Source organism: Aquila chrysaetos, chromosome 12, assembly GCF_900496995.4.
Source record: "Aquila chrysaetos chrysaetos chromosome 12, bAquChr1.4, whole genome shotgun sequence".
Classification (NCBI taxonomy): Eukaryota; Metazoa; Chordata; class Aves; order Accipitriformes; family Accipitridae; genus Aquila; species Aquila chrysaetos.
The window spans coordinates 1,970,420-1,989,953 of NC_044015.1; the positions used below are offsets into that span (position 1 = coordinate 1,970,420).

Below are 19,534 nucleotides of genomic sequence, written 5' to 3' on the forward strand. Positions count from 1 at the left end.
TGACGGGGGGGGGGGGGTCTGTCGCCGTGCCACAGGCCGTCGCGGGCCTCCTCATGCCGGCGCTCTCCAGCCGACCATTACCCAAGAGCAGGCGACGTTCCCCTGCCCGCGGCCTGCACCCAAGCGCTTATCGCTTTCCCTCGGGGATTTCACGTGCGACATCTCCTGCAGGGACCATCGTGTCTTCGACCAGCCCGGGACTGCTCCCCCATCACCCTGGGGACAAAACTTCCCGCCACACCATCTGGACGATTTATGGACCAAGTTTTATCACCATAAACGCTTTGTGCAAGAGCAACAGTACCCTCCAGAGGGTGCAGTCATGTCATCGGAGATCGCAGCGTTCCGGCTGCGCCGTCTTGGTGCCAAAGATGCCTTCGCCGCCCCGCGTCCCCACACATGCTCGGCATCAGAGTCGCTCCTGGCTCTCCCCAAAGCGACCGGCGGAGATGAGGCCAAGCGTCGCGGGGTCCGTGTAATTTTTAAAGCCGGCGCGCATCTGGAGAGAGCGGACGGTCTAGAGGGCATTCCAGTCGTTAGTGGAAATCAGGAAATTATTCGTAGCGGTGGCTCTGCCAACGACCGGGGGTAAATTTCTTTGATTTCCCATGCCTCGGTGTCCACATCTGTATAAGAGAAAGGGGGAATTTGTACATGAGAATAAACGCACTTGGAAAGCCATGAAAATACTCTTTCAAGTCAGCCTGATGAAAACTTCATGTTCTGGAGCCCTCTGCTTCAAGGAGAGCAATCTGTTTCAGAGGCAAAGCTGTGTATTTTTCTTATTTAAACCTTCTAAATCTGCTGGAGCATTAAAAATATTTGGCATTTCCACAGCACATTTCATTCCCAGCTCCAAATGCGTTTTACAGACATTCATTAATTAAGCCTCGTAAAACCTTTGGGAGAAAGGGAAGCAGTACTTATTAATTTGCTATTTGTATTGCTGCAGCACACGGAGACCCCAGCCAGGACCTCGGGGCCCTGTTATTTTAGACCCGACCTACACAGAAGAGGAGATGTCAGCGCGCCGAGGAGCGGGGAGAGCGGGAGGAGGCGCGGGAGAGGCAGCGGATGAAAGTTAATGCCGTAAGTCATCGGCAGAGCCCGCAGCAGTCCGTCCCCGGTGTTCCACCACGATGCCCTTTCCACTGGGCAGTGCTGCCTGCAAGACAGAGCTGGGGGAGTAAGTGTGGCTCCCACCCCACCTCTCCCCGCACCTTTCTGTTTTGCGTTTTGCTGGTGTTTGGGGGCTCCTGCCCCTCCTCACCAACCCCTCGTGCTTGTCCTGCTTCCTCAGACACCAGCTCTGCTTCATTTGATAGCTTCCACTTCTCCTGGGGCCACTTTCTGTAGATTTAGCTTTGCAGCACACCCCGCTCTTTAAAAGGTTTAAAATAAACGCTTTCCCTTTATTATTTTTAGGTCCATATAGATATTTTAAGTGCCTCTATTTTTCGGTTCAATAAATACACAGCAATAAAGCAGCCCTGCTGACGGCTAGCCCAGCCGGGCTGCCCGCTCACTGCGGACCTCTCCATCCCAGGTGGGTCGGCGGATGGGAGCTGTGAACGTTACACCTCTGCTTCCCCTGCAGGAAAAACCAGGCTGTGCCGCATGCTGTAAATGCCTTTCACATGTTCCCCAGATCCCAGTTAAATTGAACCCCAGAAGGTCTCTCAAAGCATGAAAAATGCATTTATAAGATGCTGGAACGAAGATGTATTCCATAACTACTCTGGTGACCAGGCGTGCTGACTTGTGTCATGTGGAGAAGGAACCAAAAGGGGGTATTTCTTGTTATTTCATACCGCTGATGGGATTTTATCTCTCACAGCAAATCCAGGAACTTTTTAGTTACCATTATTGTTTGATTTTATGGGCCATCTGATATTTATTTTTATTTCTATTCATTATTTGTTGAGTGCACTTAGCCCCTTCCCCAAGGAGCCTGCCTTACATCTAAGGTGATTTTTACAACCAGTGTTAGCACAGCATCTGAGCAACTCGCACAACTTTAATATATTTATCCTGCACACACAGTACATCAAGGCGGTCCTGGTATTCCTACTGTGGAGAGCGCTGGTCTGCCCATAAAATCACAAGTCTAACTTACTGTGTTAAAAAAAAAAAAAAAAAGAATAAACTCCAAACTATTTACATTCTTCTTCTTTCTGATCTTCATTTTAAGCCATCAGGATGTATTAGAGTTATATTTTCGCTTTTTTTTCCCCCCCTACAAAACACGAGGTCTAGCAATGTACCTTTTACTGTAAGCCAAGCTCTCGCATATCCCACGACTCCCACAGCTGGGGCTTTAAAATCTGCATCCAACACTGTGAGACTAATGACAAAATCATGAGCTGGCAGCGCTGCCTTTTCCTCCGACCTTTTCATTTCATCCTGCAAGCGCTCAGAAACAGGAATTCCTCGCAGCTCGCAGCACTATCGGTCCACGCAGTTTGTGTTGGGTGGAGGAGGCGGACAGCTGGCCTCAACGAGCTTTTTTTTCCAATTCTTGCTAGATTTTCCCCAGCACAACAAAGCCCCAACGTTCTTTTATTTGCTATTGTTATGGAGGAGTCTGCAAGTGACCTCCCTCTTGCTCCCTGCCTCCGCACAGCATCAGTGATGAACGCTGCTCCATCTCCTGCTTGTCATGCATGTCCTGAGGGTGCTGCGGGGCTTTTCTGTTGCCTGTGCTTCCGGCTGGTTTTATTCCCTCTTGATTTCTGGTAGACTGCTCTCTGCTAATCCCCATGTAATCCCGACAAACGTGTGAGCCCGGGGAGAGGTCGAGCATGCAGGCCGGGGTGCGTCTGCGTGTGCTGGCTCTCCAGATAAAGATGGGCCGCGGCATCGCGTGAGCATCCCTTTTATTTTGCCCCATCAGGATACCCTGCCTGCATCTCCCTCCGCTCGTGTTCAGGCTTGGAGATCTTTGAGCTCCCTGAGACGTTATTAGTCTCTCCTGGGAGGCTGGTGAAGGTGAGATGCTCCTTCACCCCTTGAGCATCACCTGTGCAAATAACTCCATGGCTGAGACCAGCCAGCAGCCCTGGGGGACGTGGGACCCCCAGTGATGCGGTGGTACCCGAGCCCCCCAGGCAGGATGAGGTCTGTAGGCTCCCACCCATCCTGGGGCACAGACCAGCCCTTCAGGTCCCCGATCTCCTGCTGCAGAGCCGAACCGACACAGCAGCCGCTGCCGAGGCTCCGGCACGGCACATCGGCCGAGCAGCATCCCCTCCCTGCCGGGATGGAGACGACCCAGCTCTTCGGCCGGACTCCCACCCCCGGGCAGCGTTACCCACCCCGTGGAGCAGCGGTGCCATCTCATCCGGCACAGATAACGCACGCCTGTGCGTACGCCGGTGCTGGGAGGCGTAGGGATTGCTATGCCCTGTGCTGAAGAGCGAGCGGGAGGAGCAGGAGTGAGCGGGAAGCAGACAGCAGAGCCACGTGGGGTCTGGCTTGGGGGAAGGCCGAACACCTTCTTTTATGAATCTTGGGCTCCTTCCACTCCCACGCACGCCGGGGCGAGCTGACGCACATGGCACCCGCGGGAGCCGGCTCCCACACCAGCTGGAGGCGTTGGCTGTCCCCAGTGCCGTTCGGCACCGGTGCGAGGCCACGGTCCAGCAAATCCCTTCTGCACGTGCTGCAGCGTTAAGCACACGTGTCATCCCCGTGAAATCAGCGGGATGGCTCCAGCGCCTGAAGGTGAGCAGGTGCTGCGCCGCGCCGCCGCGTCGGCACTTAAGGGAGCCCGATTCCCATCCGCCTGGCCAAACCGCAACCATACATCTCTGCTTTCCCTGACCAGCTTGGCTGAGCTCCTCACCTGGCAAAAGAACACACGGCAGCGAAAATAAACACGGAGGGAAGCGAAGCCCCTCATGGCCCGGCGAACGAGGTCTGCGTTCCAAGAAGTAATGAAGCCCAGGGAATGGAAAATGCATGTCACTTGGCGGCAGGCTGGATGCGCGCAGGCGCTCCGTGCCGGCTGCCGAGAGGGTGCTTCGCCTCCACACGGCATCGCCACGGCACAGCAGCTGCGCCAGGTCCAGCCAGCGGCACCGTGCTGAACTCTGACATTTGAAGACAGAGAATAATTTGGCTTCATTAGCCTCCCCTTCCCCCCCCCCCGCCCCGAGCGGTCCCTCGAGCCGGGCTGGAATGTGCGTGGTAGGGACAGAACCAATCCCATTAGCACGAGGAGATTGTTTTTCGTTTGGTTTTGTTGTTGTTGAATCACCCGTGGCTCCGCTTCTTTGGGGTAGGTCATAGGAAGGAGGATGGGGAGAGGAAACCCATGGATGTGTTTTCCCGGGTGGCCGTCTACGGCACGGCGCTCCCCTGCCAGCCCGGCTGCCTGATTTCGGCAGCACCGTGAGGTTTCCATCTTTGAAGGCCACACGAGCTTTGCTGCCGGCTCCAGGATGGTGCCCAGCACGGTTCAAAGGAGCATTTGTAAGAGCAAGGGCTCAGCTCCCACGCGTGGGGTCGGGAAGGTGCTGCAAGCCAGCGGTGCTGCCAGAGCTCGCTTTGAATCCCGGTCCACCTCCCCACCGCGCGTCCTTATCCTCGCTCCATCTCTGGATGGAGACTTAACCTCCGTTGAGCTTAAAGCTGAATTTACAGCTCTGTGTGTTGGTCAGAACAGCACCGGATTGCAGCCATGTGCTAGCAGGAGCCGGGCCAGGGGCAGCGAGAGGCAGCTGGAGCAGCTAGAAAATATCCTTTCCCCAGCTGAGATAGGAGCCCGGGCTCTTTTTCCGTCATCTTCAAAAGCCCTGCTCTGGCAGGGCCCAAAACCGCTGTTTCACCCTAATTTGTGCTTTCTCATGAAAGACCCTCATTCCTCCAACATGAGACAAGAATAAGAAACCTTCCCCCGGCTGTTTTGCATCCAGCAGCATCTCCCCGGGATGCGAGCGGGAAGGGGAGCGACGGGTGCAGACCCAGGTGAACCAACACCGTGTCCATTGCGAGTCGGGAGAATCAGTGACAAATCATGAAAATGGGGGTTGGCATGCGTGTGTGCAAGGCAGGGACATCTCGGAGTCCTTCCCCACCCTGCTGTCCCAGTCCTGGGCTTTCTGCCCTGTGCGGCATCCCTGGACCACGGACCCCAATTCTCTTCCCAAGCAGAGATGTCCCGGCGGGACGCGGCACTGGGCTCTGGGCACCCGACAGCGGGACGAGGAGCTGCGAATGCTCCCGAAGTCTTCCTCGGCACGGGAGAGCGTGATGAGAAATAGGGGCGAACGACACCGTTGGGAGCAGACGGCGAGAGGGGAGGGAAATCCATGAGCAAATGCATTCACCGCGTGGCCCGGCTCCTCAGCTGGAGTGTGTGAGCGGCGGTGGAGCTGGGCCAGCTCCTGGCAGCTGAGATTTTGGGGGGGGGGGGGAGAAAGGAGGGGGCATTTTCTGGAGGTGAGAACAGCAGCCCAACACAGCCACAGAGAGAGCTGCCGGGGGGGGGCTGCCGACCCCAACCGCAGCCGGCGAAACCCCCGCAACCCTCGGCACCCGCTGCCGGCACGGAGGCCGAGCGACGGCATCTCACGAGCGGGGGGATGCTGCGGGGGTCCGTGGTGGAGGTGTGGGGGGCAGCTTGCTGGCCTCCCCCCACTTTTTGAGGCCGCTTCTTGCCGCAGCGTGGCTAACAGTCCCCACCTACCGGTCTGCGATTTCTTGCTGACCTGTGGCTGGACGCGCGGGAGGCGAGCGTGGGCGCGCAGATGCTCGCCGCGAGGACGCGACCCACCGTGGGCTCACGATCCCCCGTGCCCTCGCCGCCGGCCATGGGCTGGAGGGTGCGATTCTGCCGTGGGCTGGCTTGCCCGTTGCCGATGGGGCCACACACCGTGAATTTTGCTTCCCCCCACGAAAAAATAAAAGAGGGAGCGAGAAGGAAAAGGCGTCGGATGGAAAACACCCCGGCTGCCTGCTGGGGGGAGTGGAACCAGCTAATTTCATGCATCTCCTTCTTGTTAGAGTGGGGTCTCTCCTCACCTGCTCCTGGGCACAGTTTCCTGCACCCCGAGCCAGCAACAAGGAATCTGACTCCAGTTTAAAGGCGAGGAGCTTGTCCACGGTTTGTAGCCCGGCTCCCAGCCCAGGAGGGGACCCGCTCGGAGCCGCTGCCCGCGGTGGGCAGGGTTTACCAGCTGTCCGCACCGATCTTGTGCCTTGCCACTTCCCTCTGCACCAGTCCATAGCAGGGGGACGCAGAGAACCCTGTGTTGGGGGTCTCACCCCCAGGCAGCACCATCCCGGGGTTTCCCTGTTCGCTCCTGCTTGCACCCAACCGCCCGCTCCATCACCGCAGCGTGTCTGGGGGCGAGCGGCTGCCAGCACCCTCGCCCAGCCCATAACGGGGCTCAGCGCTAATGCCCTGGGCTACGGGTGGAAAATGCTGGAGAAAGACACCCCCTGACACACCATCCGGGGGGGCACTCGGTGGCTTGGTCCTGGCCAGGGAACTCTTGTCTCTGGGTCATCAGCTTGCCCCTACCCCAAAGGCTGCTGAGCGCTGGGCTCCCATCTCTCAACCCTTCCCTCTTGTCCTGCCGGCCCCCGACACCCCTCTGCCCACCCTGGGACCCCGAGGCACCCAGCTGCCTGCTGAGGACACCGTGCAAGCCCCCAGATCCCATCGCCCGGGCAATACGGCCGTGGCACACGTTCTACCTCCCGCGCCGGCTCCGTACAGCCAGGGCTGCCCAGAGCATCCTCCTCCATGCTCCACAGGCAGGGCAGGCAGCGAGCTGAAAACACCATCGCTCTCCTCTCTGTTCAGGGAACTGAGCCCAGCCCGCAGAGCACAGCATCCCCCTCCAGCACCCGGCATTGCCGCGCTGCGTGGGGGTGACATCGCACCCCCCAATTTAGGGACAGGCGGGGGCCGTGCTCCGGCAGCAGAGACTGCTGGCAAGGCAGCGGACCAAGCTCCGCATCCCCTTTGGAGATCCTTCTTCGGTTGCGACTCGCGTCGAGCACCCCAGCATCCCTCCGCAGCCCTCGCAGGGGTCGGGCAGCACCTCCTCGTCCCCAGCTCCGCATCCCAGAGAAAATAAGCAGCTGAGGCCAGCACCATCCCCGGTTCCCCAGGGGCCCCGCGCCACTGCTGGCTCCGAGGACGGGACCCCGCTGAGCTACTGAAGTGCTAAAAACGAGCCTCCAGGCCCTTGCGTGAGCTTTTGTGTCGTGCTTGGCATGGGGAGAGCTCGACTGTGGCGTGGACGCGGGCGCCGCGCCAGGAAAAACACACGCCGCGGGGGAAAGGTGGGTGCGTGCACACGCGAGCGCGTCCCAGCCCTCGAGCCTGGGCGGCCGCGGCGCGTTACGCTGACGTGTCACGCTGACGTGTCGCGCGCGCGCGCGTCCCGATTTACGCTTTCCCTCCTCAAAATGGGCACCCAGGTGCCGGCAGGCAATTTTCAGTGGGAAAAGCCCTCGTTCCCCAGTGCTTCTTTATAGGCACGCGTGAGCACATGCACGCGGTCCTCCCCTCCGCCGTGTCTCAGCCTCCTCCTCCTCCTCCTCCTCACGGCTGATGGGTGGACGTGCTGGCGTGCATGGCCCCCTGCCCACCCCGCACCCTCCCAGCACCCACCGAGCCCACCCAGCCCACGGGCGTTGGTACCAGCTCCCCAGGGAACGCAGCATCTCCTTTTACGCTTGATGCCGAATCTCTCGATCTGGCCAATCTGCCGGCCCCGCAGCCTGCAGCGGAGAGGAGCAACACTCCGTGTCTGTGCAAAACAGCCCAAGCAGGGGATTTCTCTCCAGTTTGCCGAAGGTTTCATCCTGGCTCGGCTTGCAAAGATGGGAACAGACCTGCGTCCTCCCACCAGCCCTGCACAGGGGCTCAAACCTGCTCCCCAGCTGGCGACGGGCACCCCGTGAAGCCACTGAATCGTCCGGGTCTGGTACAAACCTTTTATTTCCCCTCCGCCCGCACCGCCCAGCCAGCTTGGGGCTGGGTTTGCCCTTTGGAAGCAAAGCTGGGGGGGCCTCCGCGGCCACCCTCTCCCCCAAGCTCATGGCCCGGTGCGGTTGCACCCCGGGGATGGGGAGAGCTGCCGTGGCTGGGACAACACCACAGACTCCACCGAGCTTTACACTGAGCCGAGCGGCCAAAAAGCGACAACAAAAAGTGTACCCCAAAACGGACACAACACCCCCACCCCCTCCCCAACCCAGTTCCCCAAATCCAGATATGTTGCACGGGTGAAAGTGATACGGAGCAGCACAAAACCTGTGGGGATGGGGACGAGAGCCCCCCGCCCCACCACGCCACGGCCCCCCGAGACCGCTCAGCGCTGGGGAGCAGCCGGCACACGGAGAGAGCCTAAAAACCCAAGGGTGGGGAGTTGCGGGTAATAAGTTAATCTGTACAGACGTGTTAGGTGGACGCGGGGATGGCAGGGACCGCCGCCGCCGAGCCGTCCCTCCCAAGTGCAGGGGTGTCCCCATGGGGCACCAGGGGCTGACGAACCACATGCCGATGCAAATCAAACCACGAAATGATGCACGAAGTCAAGTGATGGAGAACGGCGGGGAGATGGGGAGATGCCTCGGCTCGCACCGAGCCCGGCTGTGGGAGCAGAGCCCTGCGGAGCAGGGGGAGGGAAGGGGACCCCTCCGTGCCGAGGGGCTGTGCCGGGGCGAGCCGAGGGGTTCCCGCTTGACCAGGAGACCCCGGGACTAGCCCCCTGCTTCCAGGGCAGTGCTGTGAGCCAGGGGACCCGGAGGCCGGCTGCCGCTAGGTCCTGCCATCAGCTACAGCCCCGCAGGCTGAGCTGCTCCCGGCATCGGGCAGGGATGCTGAGCCCAGGACGGAGGCATCCCGGCAGCTCCCACCTCCTGCCCGAGCTCGGACGTGCCACAGCAGCACGAGGCAGGGAAATGTCACCTCGTCCCCTGCTCAGTCCCACCAGCGACCCGTCGGCATCGGGGCCAGCCGCCCCAAAGGCATCAGGGAGGGGAAGGAGCCATCCCGGGGCCCCTCCGCAGCTCCGGGAAGGGGCCGGCTGGGTCCTCGCGTGGGCACGGAGGCGGCAAGATCCGCTCCTCTCTCCGGCTGCCAACGCCAAATCCATTCGCCACGTTTCGGCTCCCCAAGGCAATCGGCTCCGGCCGGCGGAAGGGAGTTCCCAGGGCCGGAGACGGCGCCTTGGAGGCTCAGCCCAAGGTGGGAGGCCGGGGATGTGCCGAGCCAAAGCCCAGAACGCTGCAGACACTCTCCATCCCCCACCGCAGCCGGCTCCCTCCTGCCCAGCGCTGGACCCATGCCCGGAGGGCTGCGGGGCCCCGGGGGCTCCGGTCGGGAAGAGACGGACCGCCTCGCTACGAGGACGGGCTCCCCCCGGCCTCCCCGCTCTGGCAGCTCCTCTCTTGGCTCTCGAGCACTGGAAACCAAGATCCCAGCAAAGAGCACATCTACGGAGGAGGCAAAGCCGCTGCCCGGCTCCTGGGAGCCTCCTTTGCAGCGGCCATCCCTGGGGAGGAGAGCGGGACCAAGCCAGAGCCAGAGCTGCCCCTCCAGGAGCCGGGGACACGGGGGAGCTGGAGGGGCCACAGAATGGGACCGGGGACGATGTCCTGGGGATGGAAACAGGGAGGTGATGTGGTGGTGATGGGAAGGGTGGGAGCACTACAGGATGGTCTTGCCCAGGTCGACCTTGAGGGGCAGCGGCCCCGCGTCCTCGCCGCCGCGCGTGGGGCACAGGGTGACGGCGATGACGGGCGGCAGGGGGAAAGCGCCGGGGCCATCCAGGTCTTCCAGGTACTCCTTGTCTCCGTTGATGCTCAGAGGCTGGAAGAGAGGCAGAGGGGACCGTGCAGCCCCAGAGCAGGGGACAGGACCCCGTTGTCCCCAGACCGGGAACACCACGGGGCTGGCTGGGGACGTACAGCATGGCACGGACATGCCGGCGAGCCCAGCACGGTGCCCGGGGACCACAAACGCTGTACGGCCACGTCTCAGCCCCGCGAGGCTCACCCAGCTGTGACGGGGAGAGCCGGGGTGTTGGGGACCCCCGTAGGACCCCCCCACCGGGCTGCGCTGAGCACCGCTCACCCCGTACCTGGGTCTTGACGTGCTGCTCAGGAGCAGTCACCAAACTGGCACAGCTCAGCCACAGCATCACCATGATGGAGAGGAAGAGGCAGGCAGCCAGGATCCAGCGAGGAAGGCCCGAGCGCCTGTAACACCCCACCACCCCCCGCCAAAGAAAAAGGACGAGTTTATGGCGGGGCACGAGGTGGGAATCGGGGGGTGGGAGAGCATCTGCTCCGGCGTGTCCGGCAGGTCCAGGCCCCCCCGGCACCTGCGCAGCCCCACTACACCTACTTGGACATGCAGCCGAGGAAGTCGTGCTCTGGCTGCGGGGGGTCCGGGTGCTGCACCTTGCCTTTGCCTCGTGGCTCCTTCACGGGGGGCTTCTCCCCCTTCGCCCGGGGGCCTGGCAGGGGAGAGGCGATGCTGAGCCCGGGCACCCGCTGTGGGCACGCCTGTCCCGCTCCCCATCCCCTTGCCAGCACATGATGGGGTGCAGGGGTGCCGGGTGGTCCCCTCTCCCCCAGGGACCCTCTGCCCGCTGCGGGGACGCAGAGGATGCCAGGAACTTCTTGGAGTGGGTCCTGAGTCCGGACTCACCCCCTCTGCGGGCGTGTGGGGTGTGGGAAGCTAATCAGACCTGAGAAGCGGGTAATTTGTTTAGCTCTGGAGAAATCGGATGAGAGCCAGGAGGTCTCGGAGGCTCCCGGCCCCCCCCGCCCCGCCGGCAGCCCAGACCCCCCCGCACCTGTGTGGGGCTGGGAGACGCGGGGGCTGGACCCCGGTCCCGGCCGCACCGGCCGCTCCGGCTGGGTCTCCAGTGCCTCGAGTACTGGATACTCCATCTCCGGCTGGGACTGATGGGTTGGCAGGGAAAGAGGGAGAAAGCAGTGAGCGGGGGGGGGTCCCCACCCCCTGCGGCAGAGTGGGGATGCGGGACACCCCCACCCGAAACACCCCCACCTGAAACACCACGACTTTGCCATCATCTGCCTGCAGGTAGAAGGTCCAGGTGGAGGAGATGAAGCTCTGGGCAGAGCTGACGATGTCGTTGCAGAAGGTGGAGACCAAATCGAACATGGAGAACGACGGCGCCTTCAGTTCCAGGCTCTGCAAAGGAGCAAGGACATCGTGTCACCGCCGTCCCCTCGTCACCCACCCCGGCGGACAACATCCCACCCCGAGGACGTGACCGAGTTGAGCGGAACGCTCAGGTCTGGGGCTCAGCCTGCTTCTCCCAGGGATGGGGACGTGCGGGACCTGTGGTTCGGCCACGGGAGGGTCACCGAGCCCAGGGCTGTGGTCCCCAGGGCCGTCACCCATCCCCGGGGCCATCACCCAGCCCCTCGGCAGCCCTGAGCTCGCACCAGCTCTTTAAACAATAGGAGCGGAGCGGCCGAGATGCCGAGGGCGTTTCTCTCCTGGCAGCCTCTCCGTGCCCTGGATTCTTGGCCGTCGCGGCGGTTTGTTATTTTTAAAGCATCCCTGCTGGAATCCGCTTGGCTGCTCCCTGCCACTGGCTTCGAACATTTTCCGACAGCCCCTTGCACGGTCAAACCAGCAAACAGGAAATAAATAGGTCAGATTCTGTATCTAATTATTATGCTAAATCTGCTTTGCCTGCTTGTCTGGGAACCCGAAGGAAAAATGCTTTGGGTGGGTGAAGGGGGTGGCGGCCCTCCCCGTCAGCCGGTTGCCCCCCGGTGCTCATCCCCGACCTCGGAGAGGGGCTGGGAAATGGGATCAGACACTAGGAAGGTCTTAAAAACAGGCTGCAAAGCAATTTTTTGAAGGAGCCGCGGCTTTCTACAGCACAAATTCATCTTTGTCTGCACGTGTACAAAGCCAAAAGCCTCTACCTTGGGCCAAAGTCTAATTTAATTAATTGGGCAAAAGCTGAATTAATTAAATGTAGGAGGAAAAAGCGTTGGTAATTGCTGGGAAGGATAACAGATCAAAAGTGGGGGAATCTGCAACAATCACCTGTCAGAACCTCTCACCCTGGGAATTCGGCGTAATCGCCCTGCCTGGCCCAAATCCGCGGCAGCCTGGGTCAAGCCCAGTTAATCTGCTTTTTATGCTTCGGACGAAGCAGCGCGACGGGCCGGCGGCAGGCTCGTATCCCCCCAGCAAGCCCACAGCACCCATCCGCAGGAGCACGTATAAACAGGGGATATAAAATAAAGCAAGATGCAGCGGGCATCCCACGGTGTGGGTTTTGCCAAGGAGCACGCCTGGTCCCAATCCGCCTTCGGAAAGCACCGGGGGAAACCGGGTCCCGGCGCTGGGGCTCGCCGAACTGCGAGGCTGGTGGTGGGGACGGCCGGCGGGCAGCGAGGGGAGAGACGGAGCTGGGGAGGGATGGAGGGATGGATGGGCTGCACGTGTGGGGTGTGAGAGCCTTCATCCCCAGGGAGAGGAGGGACTGGGCTGAGCTGCCGCAGGAGGAAGGGATCTTTCCTAAAGAGGGACCCAGGGGCCAAGCCACCACATCCCAGCGTCTCCCTGTGGGGTCCCGAGCAGGGGTGACGGCACAGGGATGGAGCAGCCGGGACACCCCGGGGCGAGGGACACATCCAGCCCCTGCTGCCTCCTGCCCACAGACCCTTGGGGGAAGGAGCCAGATACAGGGACAGGGTAGAGCCACTGCCGGTGGCACCAGGGACAGGTTGGGCATGTTAAGAGGGGGGGAATGGGAGCTCCCCATCTCCCCGGCCCCTCACCTTCTCCTTCCTGCTCTCCACCTCGGGCAGCTGCTTGCGGCACCCCGTCACGCAGCCAAACTGCTCCTCTGCGTTGCTGTAGGCTTCGGCGCACGCTGCGAGGTGGGGGGGGGGGGGGTCAGGTTTAGGGGGTGCTCAATCCCCCGGATGAGCCCCACATCCCCAGGACCCCCCTAATCCCTCCCGATTTACACCCGGTGGGTGCAAACCTGCACCCCGCTTGGTTTGCAGCAAGGTCCTGGGGCACGGCGTGGGGCCGAGGGGAGGGTGGAAGGTGTCACGGTGGTGCCGGCGGTATATGGGGGGGACCCCCCCGAGGATGGTGTTTGGGGAACCGGGGCCGCTCGGCCGCCGGCTCCTCACCTGCTTCACACTCAGCTCGGGTTGTGTTCAGCTCGGCGCTCGCATCCACGAAGTGACAGATGGAGAACAGCCGGCAGCCCCGGTAACAGGCGTTGAGAACAGCATCCTGCAGGGAGGAGGAGGAGGCGAGCGTGGAGCTGGCACCAAGCTCAGCCTGGTGGCTGCGCCGGACCCCCACCGCGGCCCCCCCCCCCCCCCCCCCCACACCCCTGCACCCAGTTGGGGGGGCACCGGGCAGCACCACCCTCCCGCAGGACCACGGCCGGGGCTGGCACCCCAAACCCTGGGGCAATGGCATCGCCAGGGGGAGGGAGAGCTGCCTTCGCCCCCCCCCCCGGTTTGCACCTGATGGTGGGGTTGGCACGTGGCCTCGTCCCCATCGAGGACGTGGCAGGACCCCCCATCTCTGTCGGGGCGCTTGGCGCTGGGTGGGCACCAGCGTGTGCTGGGGGGGGGGTGTGTGTGCATGGGGGGGGGGGGGGTGTGCATGCATTGGGGACACCGGGAACGCACTGGGGGGGGGGCACCGAGCCTACGCGGGGGTCACTGCGTGCATCTGCACGTGCAGGCTCGGGGGAAGCGGATGCACCCACCCACGGGGGTCCGTGCACCCGTGGGGGAGCGCGGGCAGGGCTGGGTGCTGGCAGGGAGGCAGCTCGAGCCCAGATGGGAAAACAACTCCATCCCCGCCCCGGCAGCGGAGGCCGCGTGGGCTCCTGCCAAGGCGCTGGCCTAGATACGGCCCTGCCACCGCGGGGGCTCGGGGACGGTCCCGCGTGCCAGCACGCGGCCCCCGGCACGGCACGGCTACGGCATCTCCGATCCGGGGCTTTCCGTGATGCTCTGGGTCCAGCAACCAGCACTCGGCTCCATCTCATTCCCCGCTGCCGTGGCTCGGTGCTGGCCCACCGTGCCGCCACGGTGTCACCCGCTTGCCCCGGTCCCGCTGGCCCTGGGACACCCAGTGCTCCTGGGGACGGCTCTGCCGTGCCACTGGTGATGGGGAGCAGGGCCCCACCAGTGGCACCCCAACCCGGAGCAGCTGCCGCCCCCGAGGTGGCACGGGTGAGACCCGGGGGGGGGGGGGGGCACCCCAAAGCCGGGATGGGCGAAACCACTGCGGGCACCCCAAACCGCGGTGGATGCCCTCACCGGGGGCACCCCAAAGCCAACGCTGGAGGAGACCACCGGGGCTCCCACAGTGCCCCCCACGGTGCTCCCGGTGCCCCCCATGGTGCTCCCAGAGCCTCCACGGTGCTCCCAGTGCCCCCCATGGTGCTCCCGGTGCCCCCCATGGTGCTCCCGGTGCCTCCATGGTGCTCCCAGTGCCCCCCATGCTGCTTCCGATGCCCCCCATGGTGCTCCCAGAGCCTCCACGGTGCTCCCAGTGCCCCCATGGTGCTCCCGGTGCCCCCCATGGTGCTCCCAGTGCCTCCACGGTGCTCCCAGTGCCCCCCATGCTGCTCCCGATGCCCCCCATGGTGCTCCCAGTGCCTCCACGGTGCTCCCAGTGCCCCCCATGGTGCTCCTGATGCCCCCCATGGTGCTCCCAGAGCCTCCATGGTGCTCCCAGAGCCTCCACGGTGCTCCCAGTGCCCCCCATGGTGCTCCTGATGCCCCCCATGGTGCTCCCAGAGCCTCCATGGTGCTCCCAGTGCCTCCACGGTGCTCCCAGTGCCCCCCATGGTGCTCCTGATGCCCCCCATGGTGCTCCCAGTGCCTCCATGGTGCTCCCAGTGCCCCCCATGCTGCTCCCGATGCCCCCCATGGTGCTCCCAGTGCCTCCACGGTGCTCCCAGTGCCCCCCATGGTGCTCCTGATGCCCCCCATGGTGCTCCCAGAGCCTCCATGGTGCTCCCAGAGCCTCCACGGTGCTCCCAGTGCCCCCCATGGTGCTCCTGATGCCCCCCATGGTGCTCCCAGAGCCTCCATGGTGCTCCCAGTGCCTCCACGGTGCTCCCAGTGCCCCCCATGGTGCTCCTGATGCCCCCCATGGTGCTCCCAGAGCCTCCATGGTGCTCCCAGTGCCTCCACGGTGCTCCCAGTGCCCCCCATGGTGCTCCCGATGCCTCCACGGTGCTCCCAGTGCACCCACGGTGCTCCCAGTGCCCCCCACAGCGCTCCCCACGGGGGTGGCCCGCTGTGGGGCCTGTACGGCAGCGATGCCCCCCGGGGTCCCCCTGCATCCCCCGATGCTCCCAGTTTCGCCCAGTCCCCCCTCGATACCCCCCCCCCCCGATGCTCCCAGTTTCCCCAGTTTCCCCTCGCCGCCGCCCGATGCTCCCGCTACTCCCGATGCTCCTGCTAGTCCCCGTGCTCCCAGTACCCCCCGTACCCCCCCCCTTCGCCGCTCCCAGTGCCCCCCCCCCCCCCCCGCCCCTCCCAACTCACGGCGGCGGTTCGGCGGGGCAGGCTGCGGCCGCACTGCCCGCGGCAACCGGCGGTATCTCCCAGCTGGGGCGAGAAAGGATCGGTAGCGGCGGCGACGGCGACGGCGGCGGCGGCGGTGGCGACCACCAAAGCCAGGCCGAGGACCAGTAAGGCCCGGTGCCGGCGGGCCGCCATGGCGGGAGCGGAACGGAGCGCACCCACCGCCGCCGCCGTTGCCGCCGTTGCCGGCTCCGCCGTGACGCGCCGGGCGGGGGCGGCCGGGAGGGAGCGGGAGGCGGGGGGGGGGGGGGGGGAGAAGCCGGGGGGGGGGGGGGGGAACCGCCGCAGCCTGCCGCAGCTCCGCCGGCACCGGCACCGGCTACCCCCGGGGGTGGTACCGGCGGGTAGCGCGGAGCGGGGATGCTGGGGGGGGGGGGGGCATGGGCACCGGGGGATGCGGGAGGATGGCGGGGGGGGGGGGGGGGCTGGGGACCGGGAGGTGCTCGGACACCGGGGGGTGCGCGGGCACCGGGGGATGCACGGGCATCAGGGGATGCAGGGGTACCCCGGGATGCGGGAGAGTGAGGGGGGCTGGGGACCGGGGGATGCAGGGGTACCCCGGGATGCGGGAGAATGGGGGGGGTCCTGGGGACCAAGGGATGCATGGAGGTTGGGGGGATACACGGGCATCAGGGGATGCAGGGGTACCCCGGGATGCAGGAGAATGGGGGGGGTCCTGGGGACCAAGGGATGCATGGAGGTTTGGGGGATACACGGGCATCGGGGGATACATGGGCATCAGGGGATGCAGGGGTACCCCGAGATGCAGGAGAATGGGGGGGTGTCTGGGGACTGGGGGATGGAGGGGTACCCCGGGATGCAGGAGAATGGGGGGGTCTGGGGATCGGGAGGTGCTCAGGCACCGGGGGATGCACGGGCATCAGGGGATGCAGGTGTACCCCGGGATGCGGGAGAATGGGGGGGGATGCATGGGCATCAGGGGATGCAGGGGTACCCCGGGATGCGGGAGAATGGGGGGGGTCTGGGGACCGGGAGGTGCTCGGGCACCGGGGGATGCCAGGGGACCAGGAGATTCACAGGGACCAGAAGGTGTGGGGGGAGCGGGGGCTGTAGGGGGGCACTGGGGGATGCGGGGGGACCAGGGGATGCGCAGGGATCAAAGGGACACAGCAGGACTGGGGGATGCAGAGGGATGGGGGGAGCAGCGGGACTGGGGGCCACACTGACACCAGCAGCACAGAGGGACTGGGGAAAGCAGGGGGACTGGGAGGGGGGGACATGGGGAGCGGGGGGGCACATTGACACTGGCGGCACACAGAAAGAGGGGCGCAGAGGGACAGGGCTGCCCTGGCGCTGGGAGCACAAGCAGCACCGGACCCTCACTGCCCCCCGGGCCAGCACCCCCATAGGGACCCTGGTGCCCCTTGTCCCCAACCAGTGTTCGACCCAGGCGTGCCAGTCCCCCCCCCCCAGCCCTCGGGTCCTCTCCCCGGGTCACCTTCGTGCATCCCACCCCGCACCCTGGCTCCGCAGGGCCCCTTCCCAACCGGGGCGCTGGGCTCTCCCTGACACCCCAGATTTACAGCTTTGATTTCCCAGGGTTTAAAAGACATAAAAGGCGCAGGCTTGGCCCCGCGCTCGCCGCTGCCCTGCCCATTAGCCTTATTTATGGCAGCACCCCAAAGCGGGCCAGGGGGGAGGAGGAAGAGGAGGAGGAGGAGGGCTGGGGGCTTCGCTAACCTCCAGCCCTAATAGGGAACACATGGCAGGACCCCGGCACGGGGAAGGGGGGGGTCTCCCGGTCCCAGCTCAGGCTTGAGGGGGGGCTCCACACCCTGGGGCAAGGGGAGAGGGTTGGGGGCGGCCGGATCCCCTCGGGGACGGCTGGGGGAGTGCAGCCCCGTGCCCCCCCCCGGGAGCAGGGAGTGGGGCCTCTCCTCGCCCCGCTGCGCTCCGCCAACTTATTCATCTTGTTAATCAAACCAGGGCCGGGAGAAAATGTGCTCCGGCCGGGCTGGCGGGGCTGCCAGGTCGGCTTCGCTCCCCCCTTCCCCCTCCTGGAGCCCGTCCAGCCCCTCGGCCTCGTGTCCGGCACCGGTGACTAATGGCCAAGTAAATGGGATAGATTGGGGGCTGTCACCATAAATCACGGCGCCGCGCTGCAGGTGAGGTTTCCATCGGCCGGGAGGGACAGAGCCGGAGCCGAGACCCCCAGAGGGACCAAAAACCACCGGATCAAGTGCCGGGAGAGCCGGGAGCAGCGTGCCGTTGGCTGAGCGGGCTGGTGGGCAACAGTCCCGCCGCACCTGCCTGCACTACGCCTGGCGCCGGCCCATGCTCCATCCACTCACCTTTTAATAGAAAAAACCCTTTCCCAGGCAATAATATTCGAGTTGGCAAATATTTACTGCCCTCCCTCCTCCCCTCGCCAGAAACACTCGATGCCTTTTGCATTTATCACTACTGACCTACTTTTTTTTTTTTTCTGGAGCCTTTTGTGAAGCCGCTGGCTCCCCCCACGCTGGCCGGCGCGTCCTCGCCATCCCCCCATGGCCCGGGGACCCGTCACCCCGTGTCCCAACCCCGCAGAGCCCATCCCTTGTGCTCAAGCACCCCCTTGACATCAACGGCATTTTTTTCCCCTCTCTAGAGATCGGCAAACTCCACGGCGGGACTTTTTGTGCTTCCCAAAGCAAACAGAGGTGGGAAGGTGCGGCCGCCCCGCTGCGAGGGATGCTCTTGAGCGAAGGGGTTGTGCTGGGGGGGTGGCAGGGAAGGGGTTAAGCGGGTTATAAATTACCCATGGATGTGGAAATGTGACTGAGAGGAATATAAAGAAAACTCTGACTGCTGGATTCTTTGCATTTCTAGCCTCTTTATTTTTCCCCCAGGTCACTTTAAAAGGATGCAGGCAGTCAGAGGCAGCTCCGCTGCGCCTCTCCTCCCGCTTTTTCTGGGGTTTTGGGTTTTTTTGTTGTTTGTTTTTTACACCCTGGCCCTTGAGCCAGATGCTGTCTCTGTCCAAGGACTTTATGGAGCGAGCTCTGGCTGGGAAATCAAGTAATTAGATTAATTCAGGGTAGATGTGCTGGGCCCGGCCCCGGTGACACATGATGGAGGGCCGGCAGGAAGGTGACGGCTGGTGGGAAGCCGGACCGAGGATGCTCAGCCCGGGTTTGGGGACATCACCACTCCGGGGGGCCTGGATCTGTCCGGGGGGAGTCACATCCCACCCGGGCAGAGCAGGGAGCTCACGGCTGTATGGGCTCCACCGCTGGGGAGCTGGGCCCCGTGGCCAGATCCTGCACCGCAACAGGGCAAAGAGGCCCTGGGAACGGAGCCACGCCGGGGGGGGGGCAGCCGGACCACGCCAGCCCCACGGGATCACCGCGCTGACGCCGACAGCCGGGTCCGGGGGTCAGATGGGGGTGCCGGGCCGGATCCTGCCTCCCGGCCGGTGCCTGCAAGCGCGGCGGCTGGTGGGCAGGAGGGAGCAGCCCTTTAAAGGTCACTGTCAAAGGGCAGCGCTGACCACATCTGCCTGCTGACCCCCACGCTGACTCAGAAAAGCGGGAGAGCGGTTCTGTCATCTCCGGCTGCTCCCCGGCGTTGCCACCGGCCGGATCCTGACACCGCCCCGGCACTGCCCGGGTTTGGGGACCACCGGCACGGCAGGGCTCGCTCAGGGCTGGCTCTGTCCCCCCGCTCCGCCCCGTCCCCATCCCACAGCATCGGGTCCGGATTCTGCCGTGGGTCGGGGAGGGCGAACGTCCCTGAGCCACCTGGGGTGACACCCCGGACACGTCCCAGGTGACACCAGTGGGCACCAACGCTCCCCTCTCCTCCCGACACCACCGTCCCCCCACCTTCCCCCTGACCCCCCAGCAAAGCCTCAAGCCACGTCCCGATGCTGCCTTTGCCGGAGCCGGCCGCGTCCCCTCTGCCAGCGCCAGGATGGGTGTCACCCCCACCCCCGCAGGAA

The 19,534-nt window shown here is 63.9% G+C and overlaps 1 protein-coding gene and 2 long non-coding RNA genes across 6 annotated transcripts; 1 reads left to right on the forward strand and 2 right to left on the reverse strand.

The window, feature by feature from the left end:
* Nucleotides 1-247: 247 nt before the first annotated feature.
* Nucleotides 248-4,057, reverse strand: LOC115349624. The gene is made up of 2 exons (XR_003926172.1): nucleotides 3,845-4,057; nucleotides 248-626 (listed from the first exon to the last, which is right to left on the reverse strand). It is a non-coding gene; the product is annotated as an uncharacterized LOC115349624 (long non-coding RNA).
* Nucleotides 4,058-7,939: 3,882 nt separating this feature from the next.
* TMEM59L (transmembrane protein 59 like) lies at nucleotides 7,940-15,818 on the reverse strand. Of its 2 annotated transcripts, none has more exons than XR_003926157.1 (8): nucleotides 15,553-15,818; nucleotides 13,162-13,267; nucleotides 12,799-12,893; nucleotides 11,039-11,185; nucleotides 10,824-10,932; nucleotides 10,370-10,481; nucleotides 10,104-10,241; nucleotides 7,940-9,832 (listed from the first exon to the last, which is right to left on the reverse strand). XR_003926157.1 is itself a non-coding variant. In XM_030034110.1 (8 exons), exons 1-8 carry the CDS (start codon nucleotides 15,724-15,726, stop codon nucleotides 9,671-9,673), a joined length of 1,023 nt encoding a protein of 340 aa, XP_029889970.1. In that variant the 5' UTR covers nucleotides 15,727-15,814; the 3' UTR covers nucleotides 7,940-9,670. The 2 variants fall into 2 exon arrangements, 1 of the variants encoding a protein (XP_029889970.1); XM_030034110.1 differs by having other exon boundaries at nucleotides 10,104-10,221; nucleotides 15,553-15,814.
* Nucleotides 14,033-18,407, forward strand: LOC115349623. 3 transcript variants are annotated; one of them, XR_003926171.2, is made up of 2 exons: nucleotides 14,033-14,226; nucleotides 17,539-18,407. It is a non-coding gene; the product is annotated as an uncharacterized LOC115349623 (long non-coding RNA). The 3 variants fall into 3 exon arrangements; XR_003926170.2 differs by lacking the exon at nucleotides 14,033-14,226 and adding an exon at nucleotides 15,856-15,922; XR_003926169.2 differs by lacking the exon at nucleotides 14,033-14,226 and adding an exon at nucleotides 15,863-15,935.
* The last annotated feature ends 1,127 nt before the right edge of the window (nucleotides 18,408-19,534 follow it).